Source organism: Anguilla anguilla, chromosome 4 (genome assembly GCF_013347855.1).
Source record: "Anguilla anguilla isolate fAngAng1 chromosome 4, fAngAng1.pri, whole genome shotgun sequence".
Taxonomy (NCBI): domain Eukaryota; kingdom Metazoa; phylum Chordata; class Actinopteri; order Anguilliformes; family Anguillidae; genus Anguilla; species Anguilla anguilla.
This window is the reverse complement of record NC_049204.1, coordinates 42,018,983-42,042,308: the sequence shown is the minus strand read 5'-3', so window position 1 is coordinate 42,042,308 and position 23,326 is coordinate 42,018,983. Positions and strand designations below refer to the sequence as shown.

General features: G+C 41.9%; 1 protein-coding gene and 1 pseudogene across 7 annotated transcripts in view; one reads left to right on the top strand and one right to left on the bottom strand.

Moving 5' to 3' along the window:
• The window catches only part of LOC118226075 (pyruvate dehydrogenase (acetyl-transferring) kinase isozyme 3, mitochondrial-like), a 56,266-nt gene extending 39,279 nt beyond the window's left edge, over window positions 1-16,987 (top strand). For 2 of the 7 annotated variants that reach the window (XM_035415342.1, XM_035415340.1), the window contains 6 exons: window positions 6,141-6,218; window positions 7,488-7,564; window positions 9,445-9,546; window positions 9,673-9,783; window positions 10,256-10,369; window positions 14,046-16,987. In XM_035415342.1, the coding sequence (XP_035271233.1) occupies window positions 6,141-6,218; window positions 7,488-7,564; window positions 9,445-9,546; window positions 9,673-9,783; window positions 10,256-10,369; window positions 14,046-14,189 (626 nt within the window). In that variant the 3' untranslated portion in view covers window positions 14,190-16,987. Of the gene's footprint in view, window positions 1-6,140; window positions 6,219-7,487; window positions 7,565-9,444; window positions 9,547-9,672; window positions 10,394-14,045 lie in introns of those variants that run through there. The other 5 variants (XM_035415339.1, XM_035415337.1, XM_035415341.1 and 2 more) reach the window with 4 other exon arrangements.
• Window positions 16,988-18,311: 1,324 nt separating this feature from the next.
• The window catches only part of LOC118226076, a 30,787-nt pseudogene continuing 25,772 nt past the window's right edge, over window positions 18,312-23,326 (bottom strand).

The window sequence follows — 23,326 nt, the reverse complement described above, 5'->3', positions numbered from 1 at the left end:
TATTCGAATCGCTTTGTGCAATCAATGCGGATTTGAATGCGGGATCCTGTTGTGTTAAACCAGCGATGCCACTATAAGACGAAAAGGCTTCCCATAGGCGCGCCGCATATGCGGCCGGGTGTTCAGAAGGACACATCACTACTTCCCTTATCTTTTCCCAATCCACAGCACGAGTGCCCAAAATGTCCAACAACCCCGTTTTTTCTGCGTTGTTGGTTGGCCTCCCGATTTTGTATGTCCAGTGGAAGCGCACTAGCAAGAGCATGGGGTAAACAAGCAGACAAAATGACACATGCGTCAACATCAGTCAATCTATGTAGGCCGACCATACGTTCCAAATTCGCAAGAAACTCTACCGGATCTCGCTTTGAGGGAACAAATGCACCAATACTTTTTACGAGAGCCTCAATCTCGCTCGGAGACAGCGGCTTTACAGTGGTTGTAGTGGTTACTCTGTTTCCCCCTTCCCCCGGTATAATAGTAGTGTCTCGTGAACTGGCGCTACGGGGAATTTTAGGGTACGTAACGAACTGCCATCCCCCACCGGAGGTAACCTGTATTTTGTGCGTCACTCCAAACCGCGCCGTCACTTTCCTCCCGAACCCGGTTCCCCGGAGCGTTACTATTCTTCTCATACAAGTAATCGCACGTACCTCGTACGCTTTTTAATTCTGTCTGCGTAGCATAGAGTTCACAGTGGAGCTCCTCGTTCTTTATGTGTAATTGAGCTACCTCCTTGCGCAGATCTAGCTGGATTTCGGCATTCAAATTCGCGTTAAGTTGATGGCTTTGTAACGAGGTCAGAAGCTCACCAGTTTGCTGTCGCAAATTTTCATTCTCTGCTTTGAGAGCATCCAATGTTTTATTGCCTAATTTGTAAGAAGCAAGGACGCCTTTCAAAACCATTGCAACCTTACTTTTTTTTTAAGTTTATTGGTCGTGTTCCTATCAAATTGGAAGGCAGCCCATTCATACGGCTTTTCCTGGTTCTCTATTCCCTCCAACATATCTGATTTGCCGTGCTTAGCAATGTACTGAAGAATAAACGATTCCATTATCATAGATTCTCTCAGTTGTTCCCACTTAATAAAGAGTTAGGAAAGCACCCTCGCACCACCTCTGTGCGCAAAAACCTCTATTTCCCAAAACAGCAATCGGGCTTGCTGATTCGAACCCAAAAAACAATTCCAAATACGTTACGATACGTTAATCACCGCAACCTGGTTCCGTGCGTTGAACCAAAATTAAACTTTATATTCCAGTTGCTTTAGGAATATTTTATACACCTACTGTATGGTTCAGTACCTCGAACCAACAACGCTATTCCAATTACTTTAGGAACGTATAGCTTGTCGCGTACAAATCCTAGCCACAGTCCGTCGGGCCCTATTCAGTTACTTTAGAATAGTTAGTCGATTTGCAAGCACAAAAACAGGTTCAGTACGTCGAACCAACAACTCTTATTCCAATTACTTTAGGAATGTATACAGCTTGTCGCGAACAAATCCTAGCCACAGTCCGTCGGGCCCTATTCTGTTACTTTAGAATAGTTTGTCGATTTGTAAGCACGAAACAGGCAAGTTGCGTTAGTAACTTGTTAATTCCAAACAGTTCCCTATACCCAGTACGTCGGCAATTCAGTTGCTTTAGAATTGTTGTTTTAGAGAAATGAATGGACTTAAACCCTGCAACTTCTACTGCACCTTACAAACAAAGACTACTACCAACAATTTCAGTCAGGAAACCTCCTTTCCTTGTAGGTTCTTTGAAGACGGTGAAACTGAATTAAAAGTGGAAGCTGTATCACGAAAGATGATACTCACCGTATGGGAAGCTGATGTCAGGTATCTCCCCTCTTTTTTTTTTTTTTTTTTTTTTTTTTTTTTTTTTCAGCTCGCGTTGGGCTGGCTCGCCAATGTAAGAAAAAATAAGGTTCCGGACGAGAAAATCTTGGTCTTCGTAGAAACTGTCTTTATTGGCAAAATATGGCAGCAACAGAAAATACACGTAGCATGTACTCTGGGAGCATCGAAGTCAAAATGCACCCCGACTGTCTGTCTTGGCCTTCTTTTAAGCTGTTAGTTGTGATTTGATTAGTGGTACCAGTGATGATTGGTGAGTGAGATGATTAGTTTCTGTCAAGAGTCACACAATGCCTTAGCAACTCTGCTTTGTTAATCACTCCCGAGTCAGTTTCATTCACCTTTCTCCCTCTCCTGGCTGATTGTATCAATATGGCACTGTCAGTCTTTACAGTGATACTGAAGTCTTGTGAGCTGTGAACTAAGGCTTTCTTTCATCAGTGGGCCCAAGTATTGCGTTTTGGCACAACCTCTGTATTGAAGATTTGTAGTTGAACTAAAAATCTTACACTGGTGTGCTCAAGACAGCCAAGTACCCCCAGAACTCCACCTTTCTGAACTGAAGTGTCATGGGCGATATAGCTCAGGAGGTAAGACCGATTGTCTGGCAGTCAGAGGGTTGCCGGTTCAAACCCCGCCCTGGGCGTGTCGAAGTGTCCTTGAGCAAGACACCTAACCCCTAATCTCTAACTGCTCTGGCGAATGAGAGGCATCAATTGTAAAGCGCTTTGGATAAAAGCGCTATATAAAATGCAGTCCATTTACCATTTACCATATACTCGTTGTCCAACATGAAAGTGGTCAGAATCCCAAAGAAGATTTTGCCTTCCACATTGAGGAGTGAGATGGTATGGAATTGTTTGATCTCTGTGGAGTTTTCTTCCTTAGGGGTGAAGCATCCCTCAGCAACCAACCAACTGTCAGCAAGGAAGTTCTTCCTCCATGCCACCCTCAGTAACTTCGAGTCATCTCCTGAGCCTTTCGCAATACTTGTACGCCTTGTACGGAATACCATTTGGCCCTGGGGCTGATTTTCCTCTGGCCTTCTTGAAAAAGTTGTTGACTTCCTGCCAGCTTGATTCCTCTACTCCGAAGGGGATAGTTGGTTCCGCTGGTTTGATGAGTTTCTCCATCTCCTCCAAGCTGTCCTCCCTCTGGGGTCACTGTGGACTTGATGAAGGTGCTCCTCTACCTCCTCCTTTGTTGCTTTCAACTCCCCTGATCTTTCGTCGCCCAGAAGTTTCGACAGGTATGTGAATGGGTTCTTGGTGAAGTCTACCCTTTCTTTCATCCATCACTTCCTCTCCCTGCGGTGGCACTCAGCTCGGCGCAAGATGTTGTTGTCTCGGATTTCAGTGAGTGCTGGTTTCTCATCCTCTGCCGCTTCACGAAAAGCCTTCTTCAGCCTCCGCAGATCGCCTCTTAGGATTGCTATCTCCTTCAGAAAATTGCTGTTTTCCTTTGGCTGGGTGTTTGATCTGGCTTTCAGCTCCTTCTTTCTGAAGCGATCAGCCCCTATGCTCCAGATGATTGAAGACATGTGCCCAGTTGCATAAAACACCTTAAGTGAAATTTCCCCTTAAGTTTTCCCTTAAATGTCCCTTAAACTTAAGGGTGTTGCATAAAAAACTCGTAAGTGTTATTTAAGGGTTTCCTTAAGTGAAATTATAAAAAACCCTTAAGATTTCCTTTAAGTATTCCGTTTTCCCTTAAGTAATCCCTTAAAATCCATTAAGTGTTGCATAAAATACCTCAACGACAATTTCCCTTAGTTTAATTTAAGGTTAGCAACACATTGTCTTAAGTCATTGGAGGAGGAAAATGTGCCTTGACAAATTTTTAGAGACAGGGACAACCCATATGAATGACGGCGCTGTCATGGTTCTGCGTTCCTGTCTGTGTTTCCCTTGTTGGGTCGCCAGATGGTGGCACTTCTGTTTTGTGTCCTGCTTGTACCCTGTGTAATTGTATGATTGTCTTCAATTGTTCAATTATTGGTTCCTGGTTGTCTCGTTTTCCCTTCCCTCTCTGTGGCCTGATTGTTCATGGTGCCCTCCTGTGTCTCGTCAGTGTCTTTTCTATTTAAGTTCCTTCTTCCTTGACTCAGGTGCTGGATCCTTGTTGGTTGTGTTGTTAGTGTGTGCTTCTGGCCATGTTTCTGCCCATGTTCTATTGTTACGGGTTTTTGATTCTTGGAGTTTCTTTGTGTTCTGTGTTTTGAAGTTTTTCTTTGTTTGTGAAGAGTTGCCCTGCGAGGCCTTTTGTTCCCTTTTGTTCCTTTTTTTAAGTAAAGTCTTTTGTTCTTACCTTTTTGGAGTTTGAGTTTTTCCCCCTCTGCATTTGGGTCCTAACCCTCCACTGCACCCTGACAGGCGCCGCTTAAACAGAACCGTGCAATCTCGCACCGAACAAGAAGTCATCAAGAGGGAATTTTTTAGGCAGCATGGCTTTCCATGAACCTGTGGCGTTATTGACGGCATGCACATCAGGATTCCGGCACCTCGATATGCGTGCCATCAATAATGCCAATTTGGGTTTCTTCGTTTACAGTTCATTTCATTGGTTCGCTACCTAGTTGATTATTATTATTATTATTATTAGGTAACTAGTTAGACTATGTTAGTTATTTTACTATTTAATTAGTTAAAATTGCCGTTAAACGGATTCACAAGCTACTGTATCTCTAACGTAACCTCCTCAACAAGGGACATCCGAGCCATCTCCATGGTAACATGGGGATTCCCCTGTTTTTACCATGAGGCGATACACCAATATACAGTAAAAGACTTAAGAATTACCCTTACCTAAGGAAAACATTTGAGGGGGTTTATGCAACACACTTACAAGATCCCCTTAGGCAAGGGAAAATAATCCCTTAAGTAAAACATTTAAGGGAAAAATTTAAGGTGTTTTATGCAACCGGCCAATGGCCCTGAGCTTCTTCCCCAAGTCTCCTGCAATTGCTTCTTCCAGCACCTGGTCCACATCGTGATCAAACATCTCCCATTCCTTCTTTGCTGCTGCGGCAGGCCAATTCACTGGCTCTTTCCAGGCATCTCCTGCGCAGGTGTTCTGCACAGGTCGTCTTGTGTCCTGAGTGTCTTCACTCTCCCTCTGGTGCCTTGTCTCCTCTGATACATCAGCGATGCTGTTCCTGCCACCCTCTTTGTCACATGCCTGGAGATTCTGGGGACTGTGGTTTGACTCCTGCCCCGGCCTCTCCTCCGTCTCATGAGGTTGTCCTGTGCATTGCATATTACTGGTAGGTTGCAAGCACTTCATCTTTGTCTGGTATATCTTCAGACCCCTCCCGTTCATATCTTCCCACATCTGCAGACCCGGGATACATCGCTTAGCTGTTATGTAGTCGATTGTCCGTCTTGGGTGGTCATAACAATGGTCTGTCCTGTGGGTTGATCATCCTACCCCGCTCTCATCCGACCCCGAGGGTATCTTGTAATATATCTTTCCATAGCGATTAATGATGGGTTAGGCGTGTGCTAGGCGTTTTGATGACTTGCTGACATGAGTAGCATCATTCACTAAACATGCGGGAAGTCACATAATTCCCATCTCTACAGAAGAGAGATTGGCGTTGACTCTCCGTGAAGTCTGCCCTCTGAACTCTCAACTGTGACGTGACCAACCATGTGATATTTGGACCAATTGCCAAGAGGGGGGGGGGGGGGGTCAGAGAACAAGAAAGACATTTTCTAAAAGTTCTCCCTGGAGGCCGTCGCACACTGCACCGTGAGAACACACAACACCGCATTTTTTGTTCTTCAGTGTTCTCATTGCATCTTTTTGCTCAAAAAGTTCTACGTCTTACAAAGTATACTGCCTACTTAATGCATCCATGCAGTTTTTGCAGAGTGTAGTTTTATATTGTAAAGTATAGTTATGTTATGGGTCTGGAGGTATTTTTCAGAGAGAGAGAGCTGTTAAAGAATGGAATAGCTTCGAGAGCTGGGATATTGATAGCAGCAGACGGGGTACTCTAGGTAACATGGCAAGTATAGAGTGGTATGTTCTAGTGACCAACATTCTCATGTTCTTAAATTTTGTTTTGACCACTGTTGTGTAAGGTGATGCATATAATAGGTATTTGGGGAACAAGGTTTAAAGACACAGTTCAAATTCATACTGGTGATGCACCCTGGAACAAGCAACTGCTTCAGTAAATACCCATTTTTGCAAATTGAGCATATGCAAGAATATAAGTTACAGTGTGGTGATGTGACCTGTTCTCTGGTTGTCTGAATGTGCTTCCTGTTTCAGATGCCTATGAGACAGCCAAAATGCTGTGTGAGCAGTACTACATGGTAGCCCCCAAGCTGGAGATCACTGAGTTCAATGGTAATAATAATAATAATAATAATAATAATAATAATAATAATAATAATAATAATATTTTTATGTGCTCAAAGGACTGTATGTAAATTAAGCAAATAAGTACAACCACCATTTATAAAAACGAAACCTCAGAAAATCACAAATATCAAATCAAATCTAAAATAAAAAAAATATTAAAAACCTTATGCTTATGCTTATATTAATAACTGTGTGAATTAAAGCATGCAAAAGACACAGAATCACTGTGAAAAGATTGGGGTCAAAATGTGAGGTAAATACCAGGAGAGCCTGTCACTGATTTGAGAACAGTTCTGAGTCTGTAAATGGCCTGTGATAATCATGCACATGACTGACATGCATGGCTGTAGACAATAGTGTTTCTTAGGGAGGGAAGGTTCGATCAGGAGGAATGTCATCTCATCACGTATGAGCAACTCTTCTGGTCCATTGGGCACCAGTATCAGCCGTGCTTGAATTCTACTTGTTACACACTGTGACACACCCCTTTCTGAACAGAAGAGTTGGACACAGGGAGATACGTGAATCCGGGAATATTCCGGTCTTTATTTACGCACTTTAGGGAGAGAGAATCCAGTCTAATACAAAACAAACAAAACAGCTTTGCCCTTCACCCTTCATCAGGGATCAGGGTAAATATAATAAAGCGAAACAACAAACTAAAACAACAAAGACAAAATAATGAAACTATGACACTTTCCAGCTTTTTCTCGTGTTGGCATGTTCGTCTCTCTCTCTCTCGGCTCGCGTTTTCCTTGGTCACAGACGCCTGCTGGGAAGAAAGCACACTAAATACCTGGATTAATTACTGATGCACTCAAGGTGCATGTGCCTACTTAACCAGTAGGCATGGTCCTCAGACTGCCCCAAACTTCTCCCACAAACCGAGCCCTGCCACAGTACTCCTTTGACACAAGCACTATTCAGCTCAGTTGGTGAACTGCAGAATGAGAAGAAGCTGTGGCTGTCAGCACACTCTTTAGGAGACTGTATGCTCATGTGCACTCTCCTGAATTGAAGGAGAATGTAGTATCAGTGTGATGAGCCTATGTGATTACCTGTTCCAAGTTTGTGGCTAAAAAAGAAAGACAGATTCTCTGTGATTATACTGCGACTTAGCATGCTGGGTACATCTGATGCAGTCACTGGAAACGGGCATGGTAGCTGCATAACTGGTCCAGTCAGTGTTGTGATTGCTGTGTAAATATCTGTACCAGTAATGCTCACTATGAATTTCTCACCTCTCCTTCCCAGCAAAGGCCCCTGGCAAACCCATCCAGGTGGTGTACGTGCCCTCCCACCTGCTGCATATGCTGTTTGAGCTCTTTAAGGTGAGTCCTGCACCAGGGGACTGAGGGGCACTGTGTATGCGTTCAACAGGAGAAAAAAGCACAGCTCTGAGTGTCATAAAGAGTAGGTGTTATTCAAGAGTCAAGATCCAGTGACAGAGGGGCATGAAAGTGCAATACACACTCTGGGTACTCTGCTGTTCTTCCGAACCCCCAACTAAGGCTGCTTTTCTGTCTTCAGGGCCCAGGAGTTCAAAAGTGATCTGATCAGATTTTGACTATCGGATTGGATTAAATCCTGCAAATGGGTAGTTCAAAACCAAAAAAATAGGATTGGGATCACTTTGGAATTCGATCAGATCAGTTGAATCCTAGCTTTAATCTGGATCAAATCTTCAAAATGCGTAGTTCAAAACTTTAACAAAGGATTCGGATCATTTTGATCCAAAAAAATCAGGATTACCTTGATCCCAGTAGAAGGGTGGATTTAGAGTGGATTACCAGAACAAAATATAGTATATAATTCATTTAAAAGTACATTTTAATATAAAAAGATGGTAGAGTTTGTAAATTAAAATAACACATTGTTTGTAGGCTCAATGGTTGCAAAAATTTTATTTACTTTTTTCTGTCACATTGGCCTTTAGCCTACCTCTCAGAACAGTGCATTCATCCAAGTAGTAAGTTTATCAAAATACAAGCCTGTTTTGCTTTAATGTTTACAAACAAACCTTTTATGGCTTTTAAATCAAATACAAAAATGTTAGCACTTGCAAACTGCTAAAACTATTGTATCAAGAGCTGTCAAAACTAGTTTTAGATGTAAAAATAAAAAAATAAAAGGTTGTTTACATTTGTAGGGCCATAAAAATTGACACTCAAAAAGTTACATTTTACACCTTTAAAGCCCTCCGAATATTATATATAATTTGAAGGTTAGAAAATCGTAATCTTTCTCAGTAATGTCCCAGTGCTTTAAAGCACTGATAATCAGGATCTGACAAGTCTGAATCTGGATCAGGGTGATCCTATCCTTTCTTTGAAATACTGGGACAAAATCTGGCTGTGTTGTCTGATCCTGGATCACAAAATATGGGATTTCAAAATCTGATCGGATCTGATTGAGATAAAAAGTTTTGAACTCTTGGGCCCAGGTAAGTCCAGACAAAACATCAAAAACTGTGTCACTGTTCAGATACTTGGACTGCACTGTATGTGGCCATCTTTTAGACTGTGTTAGCATTTCTTCTAGTTGTTGAGCTTAATATTCTATCAGACCTGATTCCTTGCAGTGCAGCAGGGTGTGTAATAACTTATGGACTATTTAACACGTCCACATTATCATGTGTTGGATGTTAGCGACACCCACACTGGACTATTTATATTCAAACCTGATATTGGTGGATTCCGACCAACAGTTCATCCTCATACATATCCAATTTCTTTTGTTTTTAGACTGCTATCATCAGATGTGGGACAAATTTTTCCAAAAGTTGGATATACAAATACATATTACATTCCAGAAAGATATTAAAAGACAAGTGTAAGCAAGGCCCTTTTTCTCTCTAGATCCTGTTATCCCATTATTTAATGTGACAGTGTAATTGGGATTGTGTAACTGTAATGAGTGGATTATACAGGTTCCAGACCACTGGCTCATCTCTTTAAACATTGATTCAGCCAATGATCAGGCCCTCATCTCTGGTTCATTCTTGCCCATTAAACGTTCTTCTAGATAGAGACTGTTTCTGATGCCAAATATATTGAGAGCAGGGAGCAACCCCCCCCCCCCCCCCCCCCCCCCCCCCCCCCCCCCCCCCCCCCCCCATCCCCCATCCCCCTACAATGAACAGACTCATTAGAATCTTTCAGTGTGTCTACAGTATCTCTGTATATAATATTTGATGTCCATGTGCATGTAGAACTCAATGCGAGCTTCAGTGGAGCTGTATGAGAACAGATTAGAGGAGTTACCCCCCATCACAACACTGGTGTCCCTGGGGAAGGAGGATCTCTCTATAAAGGTACACATGCGTATATACACGCACACACACGCTCACACATATACACACACATACTCACACACACCTGTACAGGATTGAAACACATATACTGACCTTCTGACCTTCTGACCACTCTTTCTCCCTCAGATCAGTGACAGTGGAGGTGGTGTGCCCTTCCGGAAGATTGACCGCCTCTTTAACTACATGTACTCCACAGCACCCACCCCAAGTCTCGGAGCCACACAAGCTGTCCCCCTAGTAACTCCCCCTCACCCTCCACCCCTGCATTCAAACCCAAACCCATACCTCTACCTCAGCCCCAAACCTAACCCAACCCAACCCTGTCCAGATCAAACTCCAACCCAAGCCAATCCCCAACTCAAAACCTCTACCCAGAAACAAAGCCAGATGCTATTCACTCAGGATCCGTCAGTTAATGTGCTGCATGGATATTGTGTGTATGTTTCTGTGTTTACACATTCATATGTATCTGTGTATATGTCAGTCTATCTAAATATTGTTTCATTTGCATATTCTATGTGGTGGTTTGTGCACATCTTGTTCTATGTGTGTGTCCACTTGTGGTGGATTGTGGTTATCTGTGTTTGTGTGGTCTTGCTTGCCAAAATAATTTTATGTTGTGTAATGCTAAATTAAGTACAGTTAACCCTTTGCTGTCCATGCCTTGAGCTGGTTTGGAGTGGTTTAATGTCTTGTTCTTTGTGTCCAGGCAGGGTTTGGGCATGGCCTGCCCATATCCAGACTTTATGCTCGGTATTTTCAGGGGGACCTTAAGCTGTACTCCATGGAGGGGGTGGGGACAGATGCTGTCATCTACCTGAAGGTGGGAGTGTACAACGTACTCGTGTTTATGCTTCCCCTCCTTTTTTAAAATTTCTTAATCATACTTTTATCAGTGCTCACTGCTGCTACCTCACCTATTGTTTGCAAGTGTGTGGCTCAACAGACAGACTTAGGGGTGCCTAGTCGGGGGCTGGTGCGTGATGAGATGCTGGCATTCCTGCTACTATTCCTGCTACTATTCCTTCTACTTTGTTCTAAGGGCTGCGTCGTTATGACATCACACATTTATCATGACCAGAGTTTTGGCTTGTATTGTAAAGTGAAATTAATCTCACTAAAGCCCTGTTTATTCTGCATTCACATGCATCACAGTGGATGGTAGGCAGCAGAACTGAACTTTGGGGATGGTGGGGGAAAAAATAGGCAGGACGACACAACGGGTAATTGGGATGGCAGGTATGCCATCCTGCCGAGTTACGCATTGGCGGGGCGGCATGCCCCATACCTATTCAGCACCGAGAGTTTGGCACTTTTCAGGGTTCCCCACAGAAATAACCACAACAGCCACAGACCCTCAGCCATTAAAAACATTAATTTCTGTACACTCTGACCCCATTTCAACAGACAGAATTCATAAACAACTTCACATGTCCACACAATAAAGCCCCAAACTAAGGGAATTTTGCATTCTTCTTCTTCTTCTTCTTCTTCTTCTTCTTCTTCTTCTTCTTCTTCTTCTTCTTCTTCTTCTTCTTCTTCTTCTTCTTCTTCTTCTTCTTCTTCTTCTTCTTCTTCTTCTTCTTCTTCTTCTTCTTCTTCTTCTTCTTCTTCTTCTTCTTCTTCTTCTTCTTCTTCTTCTTCTTCTTCCTGCCGCCTAGCCCACAAACAAATTGTCTCCCCATTGGACATTTTACAGACACCATCCAATCCTTCACCTACATGAGCCAATCAAAGTCTCACATACACACGCAAAATACACATATTTTTTTATCCTAAGACATTTCCAGTCTCAACAGCTAGTCTGTTTGTGGCTCATTGGTCAATGTTACAATCTATGGACCATGGGGTCCCAGGTTCAAGCCCCACCAGAAGCAAGTTTCTTTAACCTGCTTTATTCCTCACTAATAATTGTCTGGTACTTCTCAATTATTGCTTTTGCACCGAACGTATACACCGCATTATGATGTACCATCTACGCGTTTAGTTAACCGGCTACAATATCGCCAGGCCATATGGATTAACATGGAGCTCAGCTGTGCTTACTGGCCTGTGATCTTCTTTAAACCCACGGACACGTTTGACCAAAAGATTTCACACATTGAACCGCTATGTCATGGTGGCGTACTGCCAGAGTTATGGACTGGACAGCGTGACATCGAAGGATCAAACGCCTGCCTCGCCCTCAGGCAAATACTTTCATATTTTACGCTAACGTTTTCTTACACTTATATTTCCTTTACCAAAAGTCACTCACGGCCAGCCATATGCATTTCATGACAGCAAATGTATTGATTTTCTTAAAAAGTTACCAGCTGACCATTGTGGCATTTCTACTAACTATATTTCTTCACTTGGCTACTGTAGAAAATGTTTTTATCAGCAAACGCCACATTTCTACATTCATGTTACCTTGCCCTGTTCTCTACCTACCCACATACAAACAATTACTTCGTATGTACTCTCTGCAACTCCCCATTAAAACATTACATTTAAAATCATGATTTAATAATAATTATAACTACTAGTACTGAACATGACAAAAGTACTAGTAACAGTGCAATAGATTTCCTACGCAATATCACATGTTATTTCACCCACTACTTTAACGAGTGATTCCTTATACCGTTTGTTATATATACCATTTGTTTACTTTGCACTTATAGTCTGTGATCATGTCAAACTTCACCTACATGCCCATTCTGATGAAAACATATTGTTTCAACTACTCAGTTTCATCATTTGTCCTTATTTCTCGTACTATTGTCATTTTATAATATACAAAGATTGCTGGGATATATGCGTCTGCTCCTATTCTCCACTATCAAGTGTTCCGGTTCTACTACTTCTAATTCTCACGTAAGGTCACTGATCTACCTAAGGAAAACAGCGAAGAGGACTCCTACCTGCAGATAAGTGTATGAAAATGCCTTATAAACTTTACAAACACTAAAAGTGCACGAAATAACAGAAAACAGACAGAAGGGTACACAAGTTACGACCTAGGGAGCTCTAATTCTACAAGCTTGCTGATAATTTTGTCAATCAAGGCTCATTGGATGGCTGTCAAATCCGTGAGTACGTACACAGGACATATTTCAGCTGCGTTTCTGATGCGTTTATACTTACGCCACCGCACCCTTTGTCACAGCCACTGTTTTACATATAGCAAAGCGAAAGTGCTAAACAAAACACGCTCCTCAGACAGAGGAAACATTGGGTAGCATTGCTTTGAAATACAGCTTATTTAATTTCAGTGAGGCAAGATAGCCTATATTGTTTGTAGTACAGTGACTTTGCGTCATTTTGATAACAATATTTTTAATGGCAGGCGTAGATTTAGCCAGTTTGAATGAATGAGTTATACACAGTGTTTTGTATGTGTGAGTGACTTGTCATTTTTGTACGTTAAAAACATGTTTTTTATGAGATACTATATACCTTGCTATGGTGATAGGAAAAGGATGGTTTCACTTGGTACATCTCTTTATCTGTGTTAAAGAGAAAGGCAATGAAAATTCATTTCTGGTTTTCCGTGCGTTGTGTTGTTGTGTCACATCTGGTTTGGAATTCCGTTTAATATAACAGCAAGAAGTTAAATCATTTTTGCCATTATAATCCATCGATGGCATTCTTTATCATCATAATCAAATGTAATTGTTGTGCTCTCGTCCACTGCAATGATCTGGTTGCTGATAAACCATTTACCATGATCTATATTAATGCAACGTTACTTTACTTCACTTTTTTACAGTATGAGCTATATATACAATTTTTTGACAAATCCAATCACACTTGATAAGTGTAGTCTAAACATAATAAATTGGATATTGATGGGATTTTACAAAAATTAGAAATGCATCTGAAAGTAGTCTGCATCTCATCAGATCGCCATTGCCACTAAATGTGAAAACTCGAATCAGCGTGTGTCTTCTCCAGTCACCAGCATTTTACAGACAAAAACATTCCGTAGGCACGAGCAGGATAATAAACCAGGGATAAGGCAGATGTCACAGTCATCATTTTTCACAGACAAACTAGAGAGGAGGTCCTCCAATCAACACCTATGTTCATAATAAGAAACGGATACTTTGTGACGAAATGTATTCAGTTTTATGTCAGTTTGTACTCCATCATTGGTCTCAAGTTCACATGCGATGACATGTTTGTTCTACCCCTATTTTCGAGTTGCTTGACAGGTGAGATGGAACATTGAGAACCACAGCTTGGACTAAAATGTGATCTTAATATAAATGCACAGAATCAGATATATAAGACTTGAAATATCTAGTCTATGTAGATGATCACATTCTGTGGATATTCCTAAAACCATTTTGTCAGCTATATCGGGTATGAGTGTAAATAGGACCTGCTGTCAGTCTGCAGTCAGTAAGATGTTGATTTAATCAGGAGAAACATACTGTAACATTAGCTGTGAGAGGCGGGTCTTACTGTGCTGTGAGTCTGTTCTTACTTGCTTGACTGATCTCTGTCTCCAGGCTCTCTCCAGTGAGTCCTTTGAGCGTCTCCCTGTGTTCAACAAATCCGCATGGCGACACTACCAGACCAGTGCAGAGGCAGATGACTGGAGCAATCCCAGCAGCGAACCACGCGATGCTTCCAAATACAAGGCCAACCCATAACCCCTCCCCCCTCACCTGCCCTCCTCTACCTTTTTCCTTAGCTCAACTTTAGTCAACAGTGTGACCATGTACAACATTTGTCGTCATCAGCATCTCCAAGGCAACTGACTAGACCTTTGCACAGTGATGGCAATGAGACTTTGTGACAGACTCCATCTCCCCCCAATTCTAGCATCCTGCAAATCGTGACTTCTGATCCTAGAACTTCATATATTATCCTCCTGAAAGCAGCACCACTATTCCTGTTGCTTAATATGGAATGATAATTGTGTATTTGGTGGATTGTGTGGTTTCCCTTGCTGTGATTAGTTGCTGTGGTTGACCACATCCTAGGAAGGGGGATGTGTCTAAACCAGGGCTGCCCAACCCTGGTCTACCATCCTGTTGGTTTTTAGTCCAACCCTAACAAAGCACACTTCATTCAGCAACTAGAGATCTCATTGAACATCTTTAGTAGAATCAAGTGTGCCAAATTAGAGTTGAACTGAAAACAGGACAGTAGATCTCCAGGAACAGGGTTGGGCAGCCCTGGTCGACGCAATAGCTTCTCTATTGCCAACAAAAATGCTTCTATAGCTCAAACACCATATAAAACACTAGATACATATGAATATATCTATATATAGAGAGAATATATGAGATTATATTTGCTTAATATATTTATGATAAAATCTGTATTTATCTGCATTGATTTGAAATCGGAAGGAGACCTATAGACATTTGAGGGAGGGAATTATGAAGGTTTGAGTGGCAGTTCGTGTACTGTTCACCTGCGAGGGATCATAGGAAAGCAGAAGCCTAAATGTGCATTCACCCTCATGCTCTGGGTCACACAGGTGGACTTTACATCAGTTGGTATCACCCTTTCAATCCAACCCCCACCCCCCTTCCTTGCCTTCAGAAACAGGTTTGTATTGTAGGTGCTGAGCCTGAGCACCAGATGGCTTCCATATCATAACTCCAGGAGTCCCAGGCCCCATTACTGGAGATCGTGTGCTGCCTTTTCCCCTCCATGTTGTGGAAATTGAGATCCTGCATCGATTCCATTTGTCAGTTCTCAGAATTTTTCAAGTGAAATGAAAGGCTTACTTTCGTGCAACAGTGGTTGATCACCACAGTCCATTTGATGAGTGAATTTATTTCCTGTGATCAACCTTGTGTTAAAGTATAAACTTGGGGCTGCTGGATGGCTCATCCTGCTAAGGCACTGCTCCGATGTATGGATGGGCCCTGATCAGTAAATGCAGTGGAACATGTATTATGTATAATAAGTAGGGCCACCAGTTTGTCTCCCCTTGTTTTCTCGTATTGTACGTCAGTCCTCCGCCAACTAGGGGTTACGATAGACTCTTTGTCAAGCCCCTTCTCAAACAATTATCCCATTTGCAGCACCTCAATCTAAGTTTAAAAAAAGTTATTGCCACTAATTAAGCACAGATGATGATTTACAGTGATGTTTACAAGCCACACTTGGATGTTAAATTGAGTTAGATTATTTACTACCGTGGACATGCTGCCTGTATTTTTTTATTTGGTACAGGGACATGATGACTCTTCCCATATTAGCTCAACTAATTGTTTTTATAAATGTCTCAATTAGAAACTGCTATGATTAGTCACTTGACTGTGCAGTTGGAGTGCCTATGGAGACCTTTGAAATACAAGTTCAAATTCCCAAATTCACATGGTGGAGACAAACTGGTGGCAATAATAATAAATTATTCCAGACTCAGAGTTTGGGAACCACTGCTGTATAACATGAGAGAGCACTGGAGTAAATGCACGGTTAAGGCATGTTCTTACTGCACCTCTGCACTCTTTCTGTACCTCTTATGACACTATATTACTATGTAGGGGGTTTAATATAGTGTAAAATGGTCCTAGATATAGGACCACTTGCACTACAGCTTATGTACCTGCACTGACGTTTTTCTTGGATATTGAGCAGGTGGAGGTACTTGAGAAGGCTTGAGTGAGACTAAGACCAGCCCAGTGGGTTTATACTGTATATGCTTAGTCTTGCCTTTGCCATGCAGTCCTAAGAGAATGTTCAAAGGGATTTTCACCCCCTAGCCTCTTCTCACCTTCTCCACTGAATCTTGTCACGGTTTCTTGCTTATTCCAAGTATAAGCACAAAATTAACCCAATGTTGTCATACTCCAATGTGAGTGTGCATTGCACCAGTCAGCCATATTGCAATAGAACCACACAACATACCAGGTAGAATATGCTTTGACTAGGGCGCATATTGAACCAGGTCTTTTATACTCGCAGTAGGGCCCAACTGGCTTGGACGTAGCCTGGTTTGACTATGCGATTGAAGCAGCATTGGCAGGAAACACTGTGGTTTAGTAAAAATGAAAACCAAAATAAGTGCTTTACGAGTCTAGAGCAGGAGATGAAGCACTTTGGTGTATGGCTGGTTAACAGTTTCACTATTCTGGCTATTACATCTGACATCACTCCTGTTATGATTATCAAGTATAGACTGTATGTCTGCAAGAAATTTTGAATGAGAAACTTAAATTAGCAATAATGCACATGTGCAGTGTGCCTCAAGGGTGGCTTTGACTCTGTTATCTGAAATGTGCCCTTGATCCGAAGAACTAGGATGTTGACAGAAAGTTGTGAGCCAGGAGACAAGAAATTGTTGCAGCCCGGTAAATGAATTCTCTGTGCTGTCACACTGCCATTCATAAAGATGTGTTTGTGTGGTCCCTAGAAGTGTTCTGAACATTCTTAGTCATGAAGCTACAAATTGTTGACCTAACATATATATAACTTTGTGACTCTAAAATGTCTCATTCATTGTCTTTTATATGTCCTAGCAGTGGAAAAGAAGTGTGTCTTAATCATCAGTGACATCAGAGTTCCAAAAAACTTGCTTAGTCTGTATCAGTGTTTCATACTCTAAGGGCACATGTAGCAGATTTACATGCATAGCACATGGATAAGCTCTAATTTATTTCTGTTTATGGGTGGGATCCCCGTGGATGGAGGGCAGTGTCTGTGCTCTTTTTGTTGCTGGAATTTGAAAATATTTTGAGCCCACCCTAAACAATTGATTGGTATACTGCTACTGAGTTCAACTCGGTAACAATGCATTGCCCTCATTGGCAAACACTAACCTAAGTTGTGGTTCTACATATTGCATTTCAATGAAGGGTGACAAATAACTAGTGCTAGCGTTGCCCAGAAAGGGAGGGATGGAGGAAGGGAGGCTTCAGCCAGCTGGGATGAGAGTGCCTCATCGTGCATCAGTGACCTTGGCTGGTTGATTGGATGATATCAGCTCACCTGTTGAGCTGGACATTAAGTGTCTTCCTCTGAAACATTATGTGCTGAAGAAGAGAGCCAGTTCTTGTCTTTGGCCTTTTGAATGGATAACAGCACCTTTTGCCCCCAAGGAGGGGCAAACCCAGTGCCACATTCAGTTATAAAACCAACTGTAGGGTTCTAATTCTGTATAGCAGGGTCCTTATAAGGACTATCATGTCTTTGGTTTCTAGGCATTTGACAACATAGTATGTTAATTAGGTTACATATGCTAATTAGAGGCTTTGAATTGTATTTGAATTTAGGACCCCCTGCCATTCTCCAACATTTGCATTATGCAGGATGCAACATAATATAATTTTATGGTTGGTGATTGAATTATGACATCATACAGTATTATATGATTTTGCATTGAATTCACTGCCCCACCCCATTACACACATTACATGTGTTTGTCTATCTTAGTATTGGATGAAAAATACAATGGCTGCTAGGCAGCAGTTAGAAGAAAGGTAAAAGTGGCGTGACTAGCCTGTGTGATTGTATGTAGCAGTTGATTACACACTCAATTGGTAACTCATTTAAAGCCGAAAACAAAAATCAGCAGACACTGCATCTCTCCAGGACCAGCTTGGCAGACCTCTGGCCTAGATCCTGCAAGGCTGATTAAAAGAAGTAAGTTAATGGAAGTAGAAGGACCTCACTTCCTCATGAAAGCTACCTCTCCCAACAGTTGCAGATAAACCTATTCACCTCTACTTCATTGTTGTTGTGGGAGAAAATCATACTACTAAACCTGTTACAGTGGTCTCTCCGATTAACAGAAATTCAACCAATTCCGATGCTTTCCTTTTTTTGTGCACTTTATTTTGAGTTGATGAGTTTTTAAGTATAAAAGAAGATGATACATCTAAAAAGTAACAAAGAAAAACATTTTTCTAACAACACGCAAGACATTAAGTTTCTAGGGAGGGCCTGGGTGTGCAAAGTGTGGAGCTCTCAGAAACTGGACAGAGGAGTGGGTGTTGAACCCAAGACTTGGATGGTCATTTGCAAGCCACTAAAGCTTTCACTCAAACCTGTGCTCTTAATCAGTTCATCTGTCCAGTCGTTTACTCCAAGTAACCTTTCCAAACTTGAAACACTATATTCTAGCATGTGGTTGTTCTTAACAGTATGTTTGATACACATTTTAGGGCAGTGGCATTTAGGGACATACCGAGCTGTGAATGAGTTCGGAAATGGGAGTGAACAAGTGATGTGTCCATTACAAAATCTAGCACCCCTCCAGAGCTTCAACTAGAGCATAACGAGTTCCTTTGGGGATTGGGGACATTTGAGGACTGGGAGTGCTGTGGTGGATGTAACCTGTTGATTGTGAATTAATGACTGCAGATCTGAATGTGATGCATGATTTAGATGGAGACACGAGTGAAAGTGGGCGTGAATATGCTCAACAAATCTTTGAGAGTTACTTGCAAGAGCATATATCCCTGCCATCACAAAGAGTTGTCACACTGTTCCATGTTCTTTGGGCAACAACTATACCATGTTTCATCGAAAATTCAGCCTGCATTCTCAGCAACCACAGACAGACCATACAACCCAAAAAGCTAAAGAAAAACCACTGACTACAGACAAACACTCAAGTCTTAAGTTTCAGGCTGATTGGTGTTTCTAGAATACAAAACATCGACTCTCTGGACAACAGATATTTCTGTGACACTGAACTAACATTGAATGGGAACAATGCACAGTTGTGAATGTTGTGCTGGCTGGGTCATTGCATATATCCCTGTTACAGGTCTACAGTATCTAATCTTCAAAAGGGCATGATTCAATCACAGCTTCTCTAAGAAGTCAGCCAGTTCAGCCCTCTCTAGTTAAGAGCCTTCAGATTTGTTTCCTGCATAGATCGGTGAGGCTTCTCAAACTTTCTGTTCTGCTCTTCATTCTTGTATTTATTATTGTTTTTGTTGTTATTTAGTTTGAAAAGTGCCATGGAAAAATTAACCCATTCTAATATCCCTGAGGCACATCAATTTTCTTATACCAAAATATGGAAGATGATAGGACCAAAACAGGACCATTTTTTAACCTCTTTCACTTTTTCATGCTATCAGCAGAGGGAGGCTTTGCATTATACTGAAACTCAACAAGACAAAAACAATGCAAATAGAATGCAAAGAGAAGGATTTTTTCATTTTAATTATATTTTTATCGATGCATAAGTGTAATGGATGCGTGCAAGCAAACAAAAGATGGTGCACGGAGCAGAACACTGAGCACCAAAAAAAGCAGGAGACGACACCATGCATTCAAGCTTCCAGGAGGTTCTGGTGTAATATAATTTGGTTATGACACTACAGACGCATTACAGAAGAGAATTCTAACCCCCTACTGGCAACAACTAGTCTTTTGCCCCCACTACACACACACGATTGTCTTTACTGTGTTATACTAAAGATGTATAAAAGTGCCAGATCAACCACAATACAGCCTCACTCAGCAGATTGATGTATAATTCGCAATATAATCCACTTTACACACAGAGGATATTTACAGGAGCAGTTTAGCACCTTGAGCATAAACTGACTGTGCCTCACCCCAGGAATGTCACCTGCAAACCCTGTCATTACAGCCAAAGTCCTTAACTGTCATGACACCACACTGCCAGCAAAGCGGCAAGGCCATATAACTCTTACAGTATTTCTACAATCACAAAACAATCACATTGTCCTGGAGGGAGAAGTAAACAAACATTAGACTACCAGAAACAACTGAAACAGTGCAAAGAAAAGAGCCACACTGATGCGCGTATCACAAGGTCAAAATTTACTGTTTGATGATCAGCCTGAAACTGGCTGACTGTGCTGTAGAACCTCACACCACAGCCCCACCCCTCAGTCTACAGCCTACTTTCAGTTTCATGCCCTTCAGAATAATTTTAACTCTAAAAGCCTGAGTCAATTTAAAAAAGACTAAAAACAAAGGAAATGTAAAAGTGTAAGATGGCTCTGAAGACATGATCTGTTTCTCTGCAACTCTCGTTTTCTCTCATTTCACCTTCCTCTCCATGGTCAAGTCACCTGATTACAGTCACCTGGTTAATGCAAAATCTCACAAGTTCTCTGACAGGAACTGAAGAGGTGCTAGCACAGCCTCAATTAAATGTTCCATGATCTCCCACTGCCTTTCATACCCACAGTTCCCCACACTGAGCAAGTCTGAGCATCCAATCACTGCTGGTGTGTTATCCAGCGTGGAGGACAAGTCAAGATCTGTGTAATTGTGTGTGTGTGTGTGTGTGTGTGTGTGTGAGAGAGAGAGGAAGAAACCTTGTAATGACTGCGTATGTGTCTGTATTTATACATGTGCAAGTGCAATTGTGTTTGTGTAGTTGTCTATGCGAGTGTGTGTGTTTAAGCATTTCTCTACTTTTCGTCCTCGTCCCCCTCACTCATGCTGCTGAAGGAGGCAGAGGCTCCTTTTTGGAGGGATGGGGTGAAGCTGGAGAGGGGGGTGAGGGCCCACAGAAAGCCAGGGGCGGGGGGGTGAGGGAGAACGGGAGGACGAGCGCTCCCTGGGGGGGGCTGCTGCCAGGGGACCCGTGGGGTGACTGCTGTGGTGACATTGCCTGCAGCATCCGACCACTACGCTCCTGAAACATCTGCTTCTGGAAAGAGAGAGAGAAATGCATTTCAATATAATACAATTTTATTTATATATTGCTTTTTACAAAGAGGCTATCACAACATGCTTTTTTAGAAAATAGGAAAACCAAGAGAGGAAAACCAAGCCTGAAGAAGACTCATTTGACTTGAAACAGCGATGATTTGATTATAGCAGTTAAATGGGAGCATTTTTCATTAGCAACAGTGTGATGTTTTTTCCTATTGATTTAGACTCTGCCTAGCACCTGCAGCTATGTTTTATTGGATGTGCATGTTCTAACTCAGATCACTGAAGTTCCAAAGGACCTGCAAGTTAGGAAAAAACCCAGTGGAACCCAGCCTAGCACTTTCAGCTGTTAGTAAAGGTTAGGCCAAGTGGTAAAAAGATGGTAATTGGAATCTACAGAATAAATAATCACAGTGATTAAACAGATTACAGCCCACAGTATTACGCCGGGCACCCACCGCACGCGTAGCGTAAGCGGCGCGTAAGCAGCACGGCGCGGCGCGTAGCGTGTCTCCACTGGTTCCGTTTGTGTCGCGCAAAGGCTTGCTTAAAGCTCTATATTCCTAGTAGCTCTCGCAGTCTGCAGTGGGATTACATTGTGTATTTCACGTTTGTTCACGACTGTTGATTATGGGTAAGTGAATACTTGGTGAGAGACCTTTTTCAGTCTGTTACTATGGTAATAGGACGGAGTGTAGCACAGTGGGTAAGGAACTGGGCTTGTAACCGAAAGGTCGTAAGTTTGATTCCCGGGTAGGACACTGCCGTTGTACCCTTGAGCAAGGTACTTAACCAAAATTGCTTCAGTATATATCCAGCTGTATAAATGGATACAATGTAAAAAATGCTATGTAAAAGTTGTGTAAGTCGCTCTGGATAAGAGCGTCTGCTAAATGCCTGTAATGTAATGTAATGTTAATATATATTTTTACATACATGAGAAAGTAAACGCTTTAAATAATTACCATAAGCTTAAATCGCAACGTAGCCTACATAATAATCAATCTCAAACTGCATTAATTTATTTGCTTGGTTAACAAGCGTGCCAACTTTATGAATAATATGTAATGATCATCATAATAATAATAATAATAATAATAATAAATAATCCGTAATCAACCATTGGGAATTCCCGTGTCGTCTTGTCATTCACGTCAAAACGTGTATAGGATCAGATTTAGTAAAATCAGCTAATCATCAAAAAGATAGCGTAACAGTTTAATCTTGAAGGGATATGAACACCACAACGCCATGAACACCGTAAGCTTTGAAGTACAAGTGCAATAAAGGCTTGCTTACAACTTCATTTATAAAATAGGTGCATTTTCACCGGCAAGACCACTAAACAATCTGATTTTTTAAAGCTCTGTGGATTATCTGATTTTTATTAACAAGCCCTTTTTGAAAGCACGGCGAATGAAGACATCGGAGAAGTCAAATAGACTGAGCAACGGTTGGTTAAAAACTACCTTCCAACACTCGAGCTAACAAACCGCTGCTCGGTGCATTCACTTCTACATCATTCAATAGGCTACGTCTTTCTGTGGTGTATTTTCAAATTTACCCCACCCCCTCCGCAAAATAAGATAGCGAAACTAAGTTTGCCTTTTCCCCAGGTTCCAGTTTTTTTGTTTTTTTTTTCTTCTGCAAGGACAATACAAAAACGAAAAGGCTTGTATTTTTAGCTGCTTATAAAATATCTGGTGTTTATCTGGTTTTATCTTGTTCTCCACTACTGCAAGAGGGAACTAGGGACACACCCCTAGTAATATAAGGATGAAATATAAATCAGAGCATGTATACCTAGCATTTTAGAGCATATTTCTGTGTATAAACAGGCCATCGTGACGCGTGACAAGCCGAAAAAATAGAACAGAAGCAAAAAACTACGCTTCAGTTCGCTTGTGTCGCGCGAGATTCGCAGCCGGTTCGCGACGCGTTCGCATCTGGTGGAGACGACGTCGCCCGCTGCCGTTGTAATAACAGTACTTCAACTACGCTTCAGTTACGCGCGTAATACGCGCGTAGTGCGCTCGCGGTCGATACGCGTGCGGTGGGTGCCCGGCTTTAGACCAGATTGTGAAGACAGCCCAACAAAGACAAGGCAAACATGAACAAAGAAATACATTTACTTTTCGGTGTGACATTTCTTTCCACTCACGAAACGAGTCACATAAAC